General features: G+C 36.2%; 1 protein-coding gene across 1 annotated transcript in view; it reads right to left on the reverse strand.

Moving 5' to 3' along the window:
* The window catches only part of LOC128857280 (ATP-binding cassette sub-family D member 3), a 55,130-nt gene that overhangs the window by 15,226 nt on the left and 20,521 nt on the right, over nucleotides 1–19,383 (reverse strand). Inside the window, exon 3 of the mRNA XM_054092967.1 lies at nucleotides 3,151–3,263. Within this exon, the coding sequence (XP_053948942.1) occupies nucleotides 3,151–3,263 (113 nt within the window). The remainder of the gene's footprint in view (nucleotides 1–3,150; nucleotides 3,264–19,383) is intronic.

Here is a 19,383-nt window from a genome sequence, read left to right on the forward strand (position 1 = left end):
GTCAGTATAAGTTTTTTATTTGAAGCGTAAACAACAATATTTTTACCACACTTGAAAATGTCGAATTTCGTGCCAAATAATGTGTTTTTGCGGGGAATTCTTCTTCATTATTTTAATAGGACTATGAATAAGTTCGTTACGGTTTTACAACAGATGGCGTAACTTGATTATTATTCCATCGATCCACATTTCCAAACATTCATTGGAGAGCTACTGTCGTAAGGCACAAACGTCAGTATAAGTTTTTTATTTGAAGCGTAAACAACAATATTTTTACCACACTTGAAAATGTCGAATTTCGTGCCAAATAATGTGTTTTTGCGGGGAATTCTTCTTCATTATTTTATATTAATATGAAGAAAAAAGCAGCCGAAAGTCATCGTATCTTGGTGGAAGTTTATGGTGAGCATGCTCTATCTGAGCGAACGTGCCAGAAGTGGTTTGCACGCTTTAAAAGTGGTGATTTTGGCTTGGAAGACGAAGAACGCGAGGGTGCGCCGCCAAAGTTCATGGATACCGAATTGGAGGAATTGCTCGATCAAGATCCGGCTCAAACGCAAGAAGAGGTTGCAAAAACTTTGGGAGTTGATCAATCAACCATTTCCAAACGTTTAAAAGCCATGGGAATGATCCGAAAGGTAGGCCATTGGGTGCCGTATGAATTGAAGCCAAGAGACGTTGAACGCCGTTTTATGGCATGCGAACAACTGCTTCAACGGCACAAAAGAAAGGGTTTTTTGCATCGAATTGTGACTGGCGATGAAAAGTGGGTCCATTACGACAATCCAAAACGTCGGGCAACGTATGGATACCCTGGCCATGCTTCAACATCGACGTCGGCGCAGAATATTCATGGCCTGAAGGTTATGCTGTGTATCTGGTGGGACCAGCTGGGTGTTGTGTATTATGAGCTACTGAAACCGAATGAAACGATTACGGGGGATGTCTACCGACGACAATTGATGCGTTTGAGCCGAGCACTGCGAGAAAAACGGCCGCAATACGCCGATAGACACGACAAAGTTATTTTGCAACATGACAATGCTCGGCCACATGTTGCACAAGTGGTCAAAACATACTTAGAAACGCTCAAATGGGATGTCCTACCCCACCCGCCGTATAGTCCAGACCTTGCGCCATCCGATTACTATCTCTTCCGATCGATGCAACATGGCCTGGCTGACCAGCACTTCCGTAATTACGATGAAGTCAAAAAATGGATCGATTCGTGGATTGCGGCAAAACCGACCGAATTTTTCACAAAGGGAATCCGTGAATTGCCAGAAAGATGGGAAAAAGTAGTAGTAAGCGATGGACAATATTTTGAATATTAAATTTGTAACCATTTTACGTCAATAAAGTTTCAAATTTCGAAAAAAAAACCGCACGAACTTATTCATAGTCCTATTAATTTCTCTTGTCCGATCGATTTTAGATGAATCTCCAAGGACTTATGATGATCGCCGCAAGGGACTTCTGGAGAAACGGGATCCACATAAACAGCGATAACTTTTACAATTATTAATTTTTTTTTCATCATTTTTTCGGGCCTCTGACTATCCCTAACCCCTTAATAAAGAATATTTGTTAGTTGCAAAGACTTTGTAGTACAAAATAACCTTTGTTTTCAATCAAGCAATTTGCGATTGTTTCGCTAAAAAATGTTTGGCTTTTTGAGCTAAACCAATAATAGAAGTATTTTTTTTTGCTTTTTGTTTTTTTTTTTTTAATACGAGATATTTCATGTCAAGTGATGCAAGTATTTTGAAAATTGTAGTACATTTTTTTTTAAATTGGTTTATTTGCAGGCTCGCGTATAATAAGAAGTAAACTGAAAAATTGTAACAAAAAATGTAATAATTTTGAGATTTATTCAATTTTGGAAGGTTTTGTATAGAGTTTTTTAGAGTGCAATATCTTCGATTCATTTTAATTTTTTTATAAAATATTGTTCTTGAATTTTATAAGACAAAATAAACAATATAAACAAAACTGGTGCATTTTTCAATACTTCAAGCGCGGCTGCTGTAGCCGAATGGTTGTTGCGTGACTACCATTCCGAATTGCGTAGGTTCGAATCGCCGTGCATGAAACACCAAAATTAAGAAACAGATTTTTTTGATAGCGGTCGCTCCTCGAAAGGCAGGGACAAACCCCCCAGTGTATTTCTGCCATGAAAAAGCTCCTCATAAAAAATTATTTGACCTTCGGAGCTGGTTTAAAACTGCAGGTCTCTCTATTTGTGAAATAACATCAAGACGCACGCTCATAGGAGGAAGAGCTCGGCCAAACACCTAACCGAAGTGTACGCACCAATTAATTATAACTTTTTTTAAACGTTTTTGAAGTAAACACATTTCGATTTTGTTGGTAGCATTGACTTGCCATAAGTTTTAGAAGTTCACTTCAGATTAAAACGCGCTGGTGACTGAAAACACAGAGCATTCACCTCTTTCCGAAGCGTTTACCGTTGTTTTGATCAGTCTGTCAGGCCTTACATATAATTTAAATTTTTGGTATTCTCGAAATACATACAGTTGCAATCGAAATAATAGCAGCGCAGCATACACACTACAATGAAAACCCTATGACTCAAAGTTTCAAGCATTTCAAAAATAAAAAAAAGAAACAAAATTTTCACCAAAATTTCAGACTTTTTAGTCAGAATTTTTAGAATAATTTTAGATATGCAGTTTTGTAGGCCATTAAAGTTTCGTAAGCCCATTGTGCAAGTTTGAGGCCGGGTTAATGGTTTTCGTTAATGGTTTGCCATTAAATCTAGAAACTTATTATTTTTTTTTTATTTAAAAATTAGATAAGTAATGAATTACAATCACAATGATTTTAAAAGCATTAGCGAAATCTAGAAATTAAATATTCTGATTAATCTAATTTCCGCAGTTATGGAAAGCCGATCACAGATGAGTTTAAGGTATACAAATTTCTCCCGAAAATAACTTTGTTTCTGGCAAATTTTGTCCTTCTTGGTTGGGGCGATAACCAATTAAAGGATTTGGGCGCACCAGTCGTTTCTTTCTCGTGCTGACTAGCGTTATGTCTATTTCGTTGTCGGAGAATACTGATACTCTAATCCATACACTGGTATAAAGGCGCAGGTCATGTGTAAAAAGTGAAAAAATTTAAACTTACGTAATAACTGTCGTAATTGCTTGAAGAATACTGCATTGACGTGTGCTTTAGTGCCCTTTTTTTCTTTCTTTTCCGCAATCGTATATTGAATTTTGTCCTCATAGCCCGGTTTTCTGAAATGAAGAGAGGAACAGTTATTTTAGCAACTTGATGTTTGCTATTTACAAGCGTTGAGATTATACTTATACATATCTAAAATAAAGTGGCTGACCAAAAAAGGTTATAAAATTAATTCTATTTTACGACTTCTGCCAAAACATTTCGGCAAAATATTAAGATTGACGTGAGCTGGACCGATTGGAAAATACCACCAAAAATCAAGTTTTCTTATAGTTAAAAAAAAAGTTTTTAGTCAAGAAGTTACCTTAGTTACCTACTCCTGCAAATCTATGTACAAGTATGTTCGACAAAAAATGGACACTCACGCCACAGGATGGATGTATGGATGTACGACGTAGTTGTTCTTACGATTTTAACATCATACGGACGCCTTGTTTGGTGGGAAGCTATTCGGAAGGGCTATAATATCAATAAACTGGGGAAGGTGCAAAGGACTGCTTGTATGGGCATCACCGGAGCATGTAGAGCTTGTCACAGTGTTGCCCTCAATGTCTTTTTGCACTTTCTTCTCACCGACTTTTACGTTATTTCCATCGCTGCTCAAAGTGTAATCAGGTTAAAGATGGTTGACCTCTGTAGGCAATCTTTCAAGGGACATGACTGCATCTTTAGGCAGTTAACAACGTATTTCTCTGAACTTCGTACAGATCTTCACAAACTGGAGTTTAAGGGTCATACCGGGGTATTCTTTTCAAGTAGCCAGCATTAGCACGAGGCTGTACTGAGGCTGGTACTTCTGTCTTCACTGACAACTCCAAGATGGAATCATAAGTCCGAGTAGGAATTTTCTCTAAATCAACCAATTTATCTCTTTTCTTCAAATTATTGAATACTGGCAGGTAATATTTCTTTGGGCTCGGTTACTGGGCATAGAAACATAGAGGGAAATGAAATTGCTGTTGAACCCGCCAGGAAGGGGCGGCTGAATTGGTCTGAGAGGTCTCCCACCCGGTCATCGGAATCTCCCTGTATATTGTTGAAGGAGAATTGCACAACTTATATCTCATAAAAGTGTAGAACAGATGGAGTTCCATTTCTTCACACTTTTTTTTAATGTTCAAGAACAACTCAATTTTTAAGAGGTATAATTTTTTTTTTTGGTTGGTTGACGGATGCCTGGTGGAATTCGTCGGAAACTTCTGCTCCCTCGGTTCCATTATCACGGCAGATGGTGGAGCAGATGAAATGAAGATGTGAACTGCAGGCTAAACACAGCAAGGGCGGGATTCGGGCGAATGCATACAGTATGGGGGAGTTCGCAAATCTCCAGGCGCACTAAACTACGAATATTCGGCTCATGCGTGAAGTCCGTATTGTAGTAAGGAAGCGAAACATGGCTGGCATCTAACACCATAACACAGAGGCTAAAATCCTTCGTCAACAAATGCGTCCGCATCATCTGCAGAATATTCTGGCCAAACCCCATCAGTAACGACGCACTGTGGAGATTAACGAACGAGGAACCCACCGTGTACGAGGAACGAACCGTGTACGATGGAAGAGTCTGGTCGAGGCCCTATGCTCCCGAGAGGAGTGAACAAGGAAAAAATAATAATTCTTTTTCACACGTCGAACTCATGAATAATTCAACCTGAAGTCAACATTAAGTCATAGAGAAGAGACTTTGCAATACTCTCCAGTGCAATTATATCTTACAGAAAATACCCAAATCCACCTGCACCATAATGAGCGCTATTCAAATCGAGATATTGGGCGAAGAATCGGAAGATCAACGGTAGTGTGCCTACGAACGCAATAAAAAAACAGACGCAAGGCAGATTACCTAAAATGAGAAAAACCGTTGTGCAAGCCTGAGTTGAAAACACAGCACAGACAAGCGCGTTTGGACTTCGCTCAAAAACACAAGCAAAGGGAAACTGAGTGGGACAATGTTGTGTTCTCCAATGAAAAAAAACATTAACCTACATGGCCCAGAGTGGTACAGTTGCTATTGGTACGTAATAACGACGTTCTCATGTCAAAATTTTTGGTGGTAGCAGCATTATGGTGTGGGTGGGCTACACGCAGTTTCGATTTGAATCCGGTGGAGAGCCTCTGGGGGTGAATGGCACACAAAATGTATGGACAAAAAGAGCAAGGACACCAATATAAGACTGTACTAAAGCTCATATTTGAATCAATGACATAAGCGTTAAAGCTCAAAATTTAGTGAAATCAATGCCATAAGCGTACTTTTGAAGTTATTAATAAAAAAGGAGCACCAATTAATTATTGACAGTTCTGTAAATATGTCTATATTAAAAATTAAGTTTATGCGTTTATACGAATATATTCTTATTTTTAGTATTATATTTAAAATGTACAACAATTTAAGTACAACAACAATAACGAAACTTAGATTCTACACGCAATCTAAATTTCGTTTGACAAACAAGTTGTTGTGAGCAAAGCATTGACAAAAGAGAGGGAGAGAGAGAGAGGGAGGAGTAGCAAAGCTAAATTAAGAGTGCGTTTGTACGAATGTGTGGTACTGTATAGGCCGGTAAGAAACAAACTACCTTCAGATTAAATTATGTAATGTATAATAAAAACATTTTGTTTTTTCCCGGGAGTAGCAACGTGCACCAGCTTCCGTTAGTAATGAGACATTCATCGAAACGCTTTCTATTAGCATCCGCCTCGACTTTTTATTCAAGTCTAACAACATTCCTTACGAAAAAAAAAATAACAATCACTGCAGTCATGGAATCGGCTTTGAAAATATGGACTTATAATTAAAAAAATCGGATGTGTAGTAAATAAATTTATAATTAATGGTCATAGTTTTTTGTTGTTAGAACTACGCATATTTTATATGAAGAAAATTAAGGGAATAATGAATGAATGGTAGTGAAAAAAAGTAGGGAAACATTTACTAAATTTCCGGTGTAGGCACTACTATGTAACTTTTCAATAGAATCACATGAACTTTGGATTTATTAGAACGTGCATGCAATCGCATTAGCTAAGAAATACAATTTCATATGAATTTGCTAAGACCTTGTTGGTTTCTGGCTCAATTTCATAAATGGCTTGACATACAGTGACTCACAGCTTATTTGATGCAGCCAAAAAAAATGATTAAAATATCAAATATATTTTATGGTATTTCCATTACAGAAAAAAAATCGTATATATTTTTTTAATGTTAAATAACATGTTTTATTTAACAACAAAAAATAAATAACAAAAAAAGTTTTGTCATAAGAAAGATATGGCAAATTAAAACAATTCAGTTACAGTTTTGAGGTCACCGCTTAAATGTTGCACTAAATTAAAAGTATTCAAAAAACTGTGTTTATGTTAATATTTGATATTTCGATTTCATGATTACGGCTAATACTGAGTGGGGTATCCCTTTTGATTCAGAACAGCTTTTAATCAGGAATTCATAGATTCTACTAGTTTTCCTGTATAATCGAAACTAATTTTATCCCATTCTTCCTGTAGTGCCCGTTTCAGATCAGAAACATTGAATTATTGTGGTTTCTTATTTTATTTTTCAGCCCAGACCACAAATTCTCAATAACGTTGAGATCTGGACTCTGTGCAGGTGTCTGTACTATATGTGGGCAGTTCCAGATAAGCCAAGTTTCTACAATACCAGACGTATGCTTGTAATCGTTGTCTTGGTAGAACCTAAACGAATCCCTAATGCCCATTTTATCCGCACTTTGTACTAAATTATCTTTTGGCAGATCCAGATACATAATTTTATTCATGTTTTCTTCGATAAATGTTAAATTTCGGACGCCTGAATAGGACATGCAACCCTATACCATCACACTGCCCCCGCCGTGTTTAACTATAGAGCGCAAATAACATGGTTGAGGCGCGGTGTTTGGTTTTCTCCAAACGCAGAACTTCCCATCAGACCTGAAAAGGTTAAATTTGCTATCATCCGGAAAAACCACGGACTTCCAGAACGAAATGTCTTTGTTCAAATGTTGTCTGCAAAACTCTATTCTTTGTTTTCTTTTACGAGCATTAATCAACGGCTTATTTCGGGCAATCCTTCCATGAAAATTTTCTTCGTGCGAAGCTCTACGAACAGTTTCAGGGTTACAGATCTTGCCTAAGTATTTTTCGACTTCGTTCGATAATTTTGGAGCGCTTAAATCGGGGTTTTCTTTAACTTTGCGAACAATCCACCTTTTATCTGCATCATTAAATATTTTATTTGGCGCAGATCTGCCCTTATCTTCTATCGTGTTTTCGTAGTGAAACCTTTATATAATATGCTGGACAGTTGAGGAACTAATTTCTGCAATTTTTCGTTGGCTTTTGCCCTCTTTATAATGACGAAAAACGTCTACCCTTTTTTCAAGTGAGGTCAGTTTTCCCATTTTAAAAAATTTAAATTTTTTCAACTTTTCTTTCCAAAAATTTTTTAGAAAATGACTTAAGACGCTAAGTTAAACAAAAAAAATACATTTCGCCGTTATTGCATTTTCAGAGAAAATATAAAATACTAAAAAAATACAAAATATTTTGATGAGAAAACTATTTGTGTCTATCTTTTTTCAGCAGGCTTTGTTTTTGTTATTGTTCTTTCTGCAGTGGTAAACAGTACATACATATCTCATTACTACCCCTACGGGGTAGTTAAAACATGAGAGACAGATGTCTGAATCTTAGCCCCTCGACAGCAGGACAGCTCAGGAGTAAACTCTAAGATGATTCCACCAGGCCACTTGAACAGAATTGCAGCGGACAACGAGTAATGGGTTGACGGGTACCCGCTATCCAAATTAGAACAGATTTAAGCATAAAATTTGTATACACAGATGGCTCAAAGCTCGAGGGCTTGGTGGGCAGAGGTGTATACTCCAAGCATCTGGAGATCTCTTTCAGTTTTCGGCTCCCCGACTACTGTAGTGTCTTTCAGGCTGAACTGATGGCAATAATGGAAGCCGCGATACTGGTACAGTGTGATGCGATATCTGGAAATGGCATCTACATTTTCACTGACAGCCAGGCGGCGATAAAATCCCTCACAAAACAGTCAACAGCCTTCCAAGTAGGCATGAAATTCCGCACATCTCTTAACGAGATGGCTGAGTTATTTCGCTTAAGGATAATATGGGTTCCTGGCCATCGCGACATTAAGAGTAACTGCAGAGCCGATGAACTAGCTAGACTCGGCACCAAGTTGACCGATGACTACATAGACAATGACATAGGCATGCCTTTACAAACATGTAAGCTTCTTATCCTTGAAGAAATCGTAAGGAAAGCAAACGAGAGATGGCGTAATGAAGCCACCTGCAAAATCGCCCGTCAAATGTGACCGACTCTCAATGCTAAACGCACAGAATCTTTGCTAAGCCAAAATAAGCACAGCCATAGCACACTAATTTCAGTAATATAGGGGCATTGTCTAATAGGTAGGCACGCACGTAGAAGTTGTCGGAAGAAGCAGACGGAGATTTGTTATTCTATTTTTTAACGAATTGGAAGATCTCAGTTCTGCAGAAATAGGAGGTATTCTAAAATTTTTGAAAAGCACACACACTTGTTTTATTAGAAATAGGGAAAGCTCTCCACGCGGCATCACAATGCGCTATGAGCCTGAGTGTGTCCCACAGGACAACCGCTTCAACCTAACCTAACCTAACCTAAGCATAAAATTGCACAGCAATGACGGCAGAATAATTCGATTCATTTCTATTTTCTCCGATGGGTTGAAGACTGAGGGTTGCTTTTCTGCTTACTTGATGACAATTTGTTTGTTTACAAGCAACAATAGGCAAATAACAAGCAAATAATATTCGATTTGCAAAAGAAAATCCATAACCTTATAGACAATTTAGAAAGAAGTTGTTGTTTTGCAACAAGGAACTTCAACGAATTGCTTCACAAATATAGCAAATAAAAAGATTGCACTACAAAATTAATTTTATGATAACCACAAAATGTCAGCTGGGAACGATTTCCCGTCACAATTGTGTTTAACCGACTGAATTTTCCGACGGAAGTGGATCTGCTAAACCCATTACCCGCTGTCCTGCTGCAATTCTATTTCGGTCATAAGACAGCTTCCATATAAGCGATGGGTAGAACTCCGGTTAATACTCCCTCCATTAATGACAGTAGTAGGTTTGGCAGCCTTAGAATCGTCCGCGACCAACACCGATTCACTTTTAACCCAAAAGTCTTTGAAATCTTGCATTTCAGTATTCTCCGCTTGCATTCGCTCACCACAAATAACCGAGGGAGCCCCTCATTATCTCTTTGCATAGCAGAATCTTTTCAAGGATGCCCTGCCAACTAGCTCGACTATCATATGTCGGTTCTAAGTAACCGGAACGACCCGGATTTATATCTGGCCAAGAACTGTCACTTCAGCAGTATTCCCCGTTGGGGATGTTTATGCTGCTACAACGACAATCATATGGTTTCCTGCAACGCATATTCACATCCGGCCATTAGAGAAGTCATGCATTTGCCGATTAATTTCGAACGCACCATCAGTGAGGAAAGAGTTTTCGTTGCTAGCAGGCAATCAGAATAAATGTGTTTCTTTTATGGAGGCTACTTTCGTTTGGTAAAATAAACTATGCCATTAAAATGTGATTGGGGTGCGATGGGGTGTATGTGAGAAGAAATCGTAAGGGTACGAATTAATAGGGGCACCGAGGCCATGTATAAGCTGTGTGCTTTCAAAAGTGGCGTTCATATCCATCTTATCGAAACGACACGCATTTATACCCGGCCAAAGCCTGCACACTCTCAGCATACTCCAAAAATATATGGGAAATGTGTCATAGTGATTAATATACTCGCACTCTAATGACACAATTCTCATTAGAATTATGACACGAATAGTTGACTTGAGCATCATTTATTTTAAATTTTCATTATCAACGCAATTTGTATAGTGCAATTAATAGATTCATTATTAAGCGCAGACCTTTGAACTTGAACCTCACAGTGATGATAAGAAATTTCATTCCATTATTTTAGTCAAATTATTTATTCATGTGAAATAAAATAATTTACGGCGTTATAAAATAAAAACAATTTAAAAAAAGTATATACAGTGTCGGACAAGACATATTGGACTGATACCTATTAGTGAAGCTATTTCTTTTTACTCTTGCAAATATTATTTTAAATAAGAAAAAATATCACAGAATGAAAAGCAACCAGTTGTTATATGGAAAGATAAAGAATATTTTCTAAGCAGCCGAACTGTGCAGAGCATGTGCAGGTGGAATGTAATACAGTTATAGAGCAGCAAAAAAGCCATTTATTTCCACAAAAAATCGGCTAAAGCGGTTGAAATTCGCTCGGAAGCACATTAACTGGTCAGTGAAACGGCGGAGAACTATACTTTTTTCTGATGAATCAAAATTCAAGTTGAAATACTCAGACGGAATGAGAAGAGGGTAAAAAAATAAACGTTTAGATCCTCGACACTGCAAAGGTACGGTTAAGCATGGCGGAGGTGGTATTATGGTATGGGGTTGTTTTTCTGGGTTTGGTGTTGGACCTCTCCATTTAATAGACGTAATTATGGATAGGTTTGTATACCAAAATATACTATAGAGCGTGATGCTTCCCCATGCTGAGTGGAATATGTCACTTTCGTGGTCGTTCCAACAATATAAGGACCCAAAACACACCTCGAAGTTGGTAGCAAATTGGATTGCATCGGAAAAAAAGCAATGTGCTCGAGTTCCCAGCACAATCTCCGGACCTCAATCCAATTGAGAACCTTTGGGAGATACTCAATAGGAGGCAAGGAGTAAATGGGGACAAAAAGAAGCTATTTGAAGCTGCCAAACAAGCCTGGTTGGATATTCCACTCGACGTTATCAACAATCTAATAGCTTACATGCCAGTGAAGTTATAAAGATAATGGTTATGCTATAAAATATTAGTTAATTATTGTTATTCCAATATGTTTTGTCGCTCTGAATATCGCATATGTTTGGTTTTTTACGCATATAATTTTATGAAGTAAACTATTTGTTAAGTTTTTTATGCATTCAAGAAATAAATAGTTCGTCTTAATTTCTGGATGTTTAATTTATATTTGAAATGACATTTCACGTTAGGAAAATATATGATAATTACATCTCAGTATGAATGAGTTCAATATGTTTTGTCCAACACTGTATATTCTTTTTAATTATTGGGCACTGTGCCAAAAAATTAAAGGTCCCAAAAAAAACTTGAATTTCATAATCATCTATGTATTTCAGCAATACCAATTATATGCCAAGAAATTTCGGATTAGCGACGTTTGGTATCCGTATGCAAATAAAACAAGTTCATTCTAAATTGTTATGTTTTTATTGGAATTAAATATTTATAATATCAGTTAGTGACCAGCCACGTCTGCGCTAAACGCCAGACATTCGAGAGGCACAATTTCACACCATTGAACCGGTCGCATGCATAATCTGGTGTGAAATTTGCTGTGCCTGGGTTCTATACTGACTTTTACAACATTCACTTATGTATCTATGACTTAATGCAACCGGATGAGTCCTCGTCTCAATTTGGAATTCTTGTTTGGGTGTTAATTTTCTTAATTTTGGGCACTTTTTATCTAACCACTTGCCCACATGGTTTTTTAATGCTGACGAGTTTGCTGCTATTTTGGCATATTCCTTCCTCTTTTTCTTCTTCCTCTTCTGAATAATTCATTTATGAACTTTGATCGACGTTCGGCAATGGAGTGAATGAGGCGGGACTAATACAGCCACAGCACCCAACAGGCAACAGCCAACACAATCAACGCTGCGACTTAGGTGGTAATTTTTGCAGCGATGTGTTCGTCTTTATTAGATTGCTCGCATTTTGCACTCACACGGCATGCATGAGAAATAGCATTACAGTAATTTACAGTTTGTTAAATTCATATTCGCACAGCCCCCATTTTATGAGAGTTTTGTTAATACCATTTAATTTAACACTATATTTAGGGAACCAGTCATTTTGACGGATTTTCCCATTTAATGCTTAAAAAAATTTAAAAATTCAAACATTATTTTAAATAATTTTATATGGATTTTATTTATACAATATAATGCAGTGAATATATATTTCTACACATTTTCTCTGAATCACCTTTATTTTGTTATTTCTAGGTGTATTTTATTATTTATTTTATTATTCCTTTGTTTCCGAAAATCCGTCAATTTGCCGGTTTCAGGTATACTCGTAAAACATCTAGAAATGTTGAAAATGAAATAATACTGAATAAGAAAAAAACAACACGAAGCAAATAACTGCTGTTTTGCAGTAAATACCTGAGCAAGCCCGTTTCAAACAAACAAGTTTTGAAACAAAATAAATTCAATTCATTGTCTAATGCACGGAATCCAAGTATGCGAAAATCTTGCCAAATTGGGTGTTTTAAGAAAAATGCTTCTAACTTCATTTCCATTAAATGTAATAAATATGTATGTATGTGGAAAATTAAGTACACCCATGTAAAAAATGTATTGAAGACAACAATAAATAAAAATCTATAACTTTTTAATAAATAAATTACAAAAAACTTGAATCTTAATATCCTCGTCGAAAACAGACTTCAGAAAAAGAGATATACAGTCAATTCTCGCAAATCTAATGTTATTAACAAAAAAACATGGCTTTATTGTCTAAAACAAGTAATTAGGACTGCTACAACAACAACAACAACAACCATTTGGGACTTCAAACAAAACAATTCCAAATGTTTTTATTTTCGATAAGCTCCATTAAGGGCACTGATACCTGTAAAATTTGGAAAAAAAAATATTTTTTTCATAAAATGTTAATACAAGAATATGTCAAATAAATTTTTAGAACGTAAATTTAAGTATTTCTTATATTATAGATCGTCAACCGTGGTGACTCTATTCTTTGCGTTTGAGCGCTGGGAGAGGTATAGTTACGTTGTATTCAAACTTTAGACGCGTTTTTCCCAAAACTATATTTTTCGAATTGGCGTACAAAATAACTCGAAAAGTTATTGTCCGATCTCTTTGAAATTTTCCTCACATCTTTTTTAGGATATTACTTGCTATGTGAATTTACAAGTTTTCGAAAATTTTTCGAAAAAATAATATTTTCGAAGCAAAAATGGTAGGAAAATTCGCCCCAAAATTAATTTTTTTTAAGCATTTTATTCCGCGAGTTTTTTTCATATGGAAATTATGGCATTAATAAACAAAAAAATTATTGGTTTTTTGTATTCAGGTCACTGACGCCGATGCTACAATTCCCACCGATTGAGAAGCCCCGCTGCGACCTTCCTGGAAGAATTTAGTGTACATCCGCCATTTTCAATGATTAAAATAAAAAAAAATTGTTTATATTATTTTAATGTATAGGGTCCGCCATATAACTTTACGGAATTAAAAATGCTATAAAGAAACTACGCAATATTTTTCCAAACTGTTTTTTTTTTATTTTGAAGTACAATCCTTCCGGTTAATGACGGAACACAACTTCATTCATATGGCGGCCTCGGCTAGCCATGCACCATCCCATACGATCGGTCCAATTTTTCAACACATTTTCGATTATATACAGCTATGACATCGCGTATGTTGGTCTTCAGTGCATCAATTGTTGCTGGTTTGTTGGCATAACACTGGTATTTGACGGTACCCTAAAGATTTCGGGTGTACGCACGGTTTTTGGTCGGTCACGTGTTGATTTGTCAATAAGCAACCCAGTTTCTCTTACTTTTTTCGCAAAGTAACGCACATACGCTTTATTCGGTGCTTTTCTTCTTCCCATTGCCGTACGTAATTTTCGTACACATTCTGCAACATTACCATGATTTTCAAAGTAATGTCGCAATATTTCCCAGCGTTCTTTGAGCGTATACACAACCATTTTCGTTCAGCGGAAGAATAAAACTAATTTCTCAAAACTCAAATCAGATAACAGCTAAGTGTTACCATTCTTCAAATAATACCTAGTTCAAATCCGTAACGATAGATGGCGGGCCCTGTATAAATAAACTGTATGCCAATTTTGAAAAAAATATATTGACTTCTTCATTTTAAATCAATTTAATGAAAATCAGGGAAAATATGGCCGTTTACAGGTATCTGTCCCCTTAAAAAATATGGCAAGTTTGCAGAGAAGCAATGAGTTCTCATCCCACCTGTTGTTGTAGCAGCAACATTCCCCATACATGTACGAGGAATACTGCTGGAGTGACAGTTCTTAGCCGGATATAAATCCGGTTCGATCCAGTAACGTAGAAACCTACCTGTCTTTCTCTATCTTTTAAACCCTCTCTTTAGTTCTTAAGAACAATGCATTCCATGCAATTCCAGTATATTTCATTCCAACTGCACGTGTTCGAAAGGATTTTGCCCACCCCATCACAATTTTTCCGTTAAACGGATTGGGGTTTCAAAGTTTTTAGTCAAAAATGCAATTATTTTACTTTACTTGAAATATCATACATTATATTCTAAGGTTAAAGTTAATTTCAAATACAATTACCATCTTCAGAGACCTTTAAGAAGGTATAAAGGGCAGTTAGAGCGTTAGAATTTCCACAAATATTGTTATCAGAAAATTTTATTTTAAATGGAAAATAACTTCTTGAATTTGCTGACGGGTCTAGCCAATTTTTTTTTTCTTTTCAAATATTAATCATTTCGACTCTCATTGAAGTGTCCACATAACAACTGCTTGAATTAGTAGACTATTTTTTTAGTTTGCTGTTTTTTCCGACACTTTATTACTTCCAACTATTAACCCTTTCGATCCCAATTTTTTTTTCTTTCACTTCAATTTTTTTGCCACTTGGAATCCTATTATATTTATTCTTGAAGAATCCACAAAATAACTGCTTGAATTAGCGGACGGGTCTAGCTTTTTTTTGTTAACCTTTTAATACCAATTTTTTTTTATTATTTAACTTGAGTTTTTTGAGAAAAAATTTAATATTTTATAACGTCGAAATTGTTTTTATGCAACGTTGGGTTCAAATGGCTGAAGAAATGTTTCATTGTTGAAACAGACGCTTATTTGCAGGGACTCAAGAAATTGTATTGCTGGAAAGGCATCAAACAATACGAGAAAGATTAGATGAAGTGTAACGAGCTATTGAGGAATCTACATATATTTGAAAAATGAGACGTTTATACGCTTATAAATGTCATGTAAGTATCTTTATACATATTTTGTTCACAGATATCTTTGTTATAGAACATCATCTCTCGCTTAATATTTTACAAAATTTAGTGATTTTGCCCACAATTTGGGCACGTAAGTGAAAGATTAGTGACGTTGTTGAAATTTAGTTTTTTCTTAAAAAATTGGTTCAAAAAGCCAAAAGCATTGTGGCGGGTCAGTTGCAGCTGGTTTAAAGTGGCATCTCCTACGCCATAACCTAGATAAAAACCTCCAACAAGGGCGAGCTATTCGACTTTACCTGTTCAATCGGCCATTTGACGGATCTGGCCGGAAAAGCATTCACAGCTGCTTGAAAAGATTTATCGTTAATTTCACGTATTCAGCTATAATTAGTTTTATTCAATGTTTTTAATTTCTTATAACTTCCAACTTTATTTTTCCTTATTAGAATAGGTAAATCTTTGTAATGTTTCAAATAAAGTTAGGAGGTAAACACGACACAACGGACCCATTCATGGTCTAAGTGGCATCGCTGTCTCTATGTACGATGCGGCTGCCAAACCTAACCTAAATACGATTATGTTATTTTGAGATATTTAAAAAGCAAAAACGTTTTGAAAGTAACAAAACCAAATTCTTAAGGAAATATTAAAAAAAAATAAATATATTTCGTTTGCAAACCTTTTGTATAACAAAACAACTTGTGTACCAATATTTATTTTTCTGACTGTACATGCATGTAAGTATGTAGGTGCGCTTATATAGCCAAAGTTATTGATAGTTAGCACTTCATTGGTGCTTATGTTCACAAGACCCTTGGCCTTACAAAACGCCTCCCTAATCAGCGATAATACGAGTATATGAAAGCAAACAAAAGAAATACTAAACGCAAACTAATTACTCTAAATACTTTTACTATCTGTAGTTTAGATTAGAAGTTTCATTGTTTAGTAGTTGTATGTACCTATTTGTATTTGCTGAGGTCCACAGTTGGACTTGGTGACGTGCAAAATATACAAAACAAACTGTACTTTCGCCGCACAGAAGTAATTGTATATAAAAGTATAGAATCCGCGATTTACTTTAATACAGTGACGGCTTTTGGCAGTTGGAGTATCAACTTTGTCAAACGCTTGCATTCCTAACGAATTCTAGTTTTTGTGGCATCACATTTTTACACGCGAAAGATAGATACTCCGTACAGAATATTTTTCGCTAGTTGCGTTCACCTACCTTTCTGTAAATGCCCAACCAAAAGAGTTGGAATGGAATGAAAGGAATGGAGGTTTGCGCTTTGACCTTTATCTTTTTGCGCTCTCTACTCTTCGAAATACCTAATACCTAGCATACAATAGCTTCTTCCAATAAACCTAGGCTGGTGCTGGCTTGGACTGTGCGTATGTGCCTTCCTTCCGGTGGTACGCTGCCGAGATGTGATGTCACACTTTCTGAAGATAAGTCGCAGAATTGACGAGAATCGCAAGACCATATCCCGAGTTTGTGCAGTTTGCAATGACCAGTGAGTAGTTTCCGTTTATTCATAGGGAGATTTATGATATGTTTAATCTCTTCTGAATATACATTACCAGTAAAGACTTTTGCCTGGCTTTTGGTTTTGCAGCTGCAGTCTCTTATGACTCGGGAACCGTATTATCTCAATGTGATTGCGCGCTCCTAAGAAGTTAAGCCTGCCTATGCACTCCAGGATTATCAAATTTAAAAATTTCAAACCTATGAAAATTCTGCAAATTTTCACTAAAATTTAAATTTGTTTATGAATAATAGCCCATTCAATTTTAATGGAATGTTGCAAATGGCTAGAAAATACCCTTGATTTTTGAAAATTTTGTTGCTCGCATTATCACGCATTTTCTTCTATAAAAAGTACGTTTAAATTCTTTGTGTTATATATCTGGAAAAAAATTGTGCAGATTACAGCAGCCATTCTTCCCACTACAACCGACTTCAGCATCCCCGCTAAACGCGCTTAGCTACTATCGTTGGTAACTTTATATGTCCACATTATTGTAATTATTCTGACTTACACCTATCCCTTAATCGTAATCATTTTGTTTGCTTAATTACTACCATTTGTCGGTATGATTTCCAACGAAAAAAGTAATTTTTTTAATATAATATTGCGACTTTGGTCTAAAAGCGTTATCTTTATACAACGCACACTCGACTTTTGACCGTTTGATGAGAACATTATTGCTTTTAAAACGATTTGAAGTACATGGAGTTTATAGCAATCCATGAATTGTAGTAGAGTTATGCACTCTGAAATATGTACTAAAGATTTGCTCGCTTCATTTAAGTACTTTAAAAAGAAATTTCAACAAATATTGCGTTATTTCTGAAAGCGATAAGAAAACTATAGGGGCACATAAAAACGCGGAGCCACTTAAACTTAATTTTGGGTCGTATTCCGTTTTTCGCGATGAGGTGATTTTCGTGAAATATTTTGATTTTACGTTTTAATTGTGTCTTAAACATTTATCGAGTATAAGAAAGTCATAGTCACTTTGTGATTTTTTTTTTTTTCAAACCAAACGCTAACATAGAAGGATGTTGTAGCAGCTTATTAGGCCCTGCCAGTGGAGGTAAGTCAACGATCGTCATCATCTAACGGTAGGCCCACGAAACGTGCTGTTTCGACAGATTGGGTCCAAAGGGAGAGGGAGTGAGAGGGAGGGGTGTTAAGTGATTGGATTTGTAAACTGCTACAACAAGAACAACAACGACACTAACAACAACTACAACAGCAACAACCGTTCCCACGACAGTCGGTTCTACGTCACCGGAACGACCTGAATTTATATCCGGCCAAGGACTGTCACTACAGCAGCATTCCCCGAATATGTATGGGAAATGTTTATGCTGCTACAACAACAACAATTACAACAATTTCATCACCAACCACAAAAACAATAACAACAACATACAAGGCTGTCAATTTTCAATGAATTACAACTTTTTTTGTCCATTTACATGTTTTTTTTTACACATTTCTAAAAAATTTTACATTTAAAATTGTTGCATTTTGTATTTCTTCCTTCGCATCAGCTGCATTGAAAAACGATTCTATTTTCTTTTTCGACCAACAGATATCCGCAGACCTAGAGTCAATTCTCTTCCCATTCAAAAATTATAGATTAATCATTGCAATCTTAAAATTGAAATTTGATTAATGCAAACTTAGAATCAAAATTTTTTGAGAAAAGGCTCTGCTTCAAAAAAAAAAAACGGAGCACGACCCAAAATTAACTATGCTACAAGTATTTCTCATTTTTCGAGGGTTGCTTTTGACTCAACAGTTCTGCTTTCTTAGAACCGTATACGTTAAAGCCAAATGTCCGTCCCATACCTACATATATACATATATACATACCTACCTACCTATATATATATATCTATACTAATATTATAAAGAGGAAAACTTTGTTTGTTTGTTTGTTTGGTTGTAATGAATAGGCTCAAAAACTACTGGACCGATTTTAAAAATTATTTCACCATTCGAAAGCTACATCATCCACGAGTAACATGGATTATATTTTATTTTGGAAATAGGGCTCGAGATATAGGTCAAAACGTGGACCCGGGTAACCTTCGGATGTGTATGTACAATATGGGTATCAAATGGAAGCTGTTAGTGAATGCTTTAGTCCAGAGTATTTTTCATGCCGCTCCGTGACTAGGGTCTCGAGATAGAGACCAAAACGTGGACCCTAGAATGTGTTTGCACAATATGGATATCAAATTGAAGCTGTTGGTGAATGCTTTAGTACAGAGTATTTTTAATGCCGCTCCGTGACTGGGGTCTCGAGATATAGGTCAAAACGTGGACCCAGGTAACCTTTGGTTGTGTATGTACAATATGGGTATCAAATGAAAGCTGTTGATAAGTGCTTTAATACGGGGTAATTTTCATACCTATTGATGACTAGGGTCTGGAAATATATGCCAAAACGTGGACCCGCCGTGTCTTTGCACCGAATTAAACCAAACTTA

Source organism: Anastrepha ludens, chromosome 3 (assembly GCF_028408465.1).
Source record: "Anastrepha ludens isolate Willacy chromosome 3, idAnaLude1.1, whole genome shotgun sequence".
Classification (NCBI taxonomy): domain Eukaryota; kingdom Metazoa; phylum Arthropoda; class Insecta; order Diptera; family Tephritidae; genus Anastrepha; species Anastrepha ludens.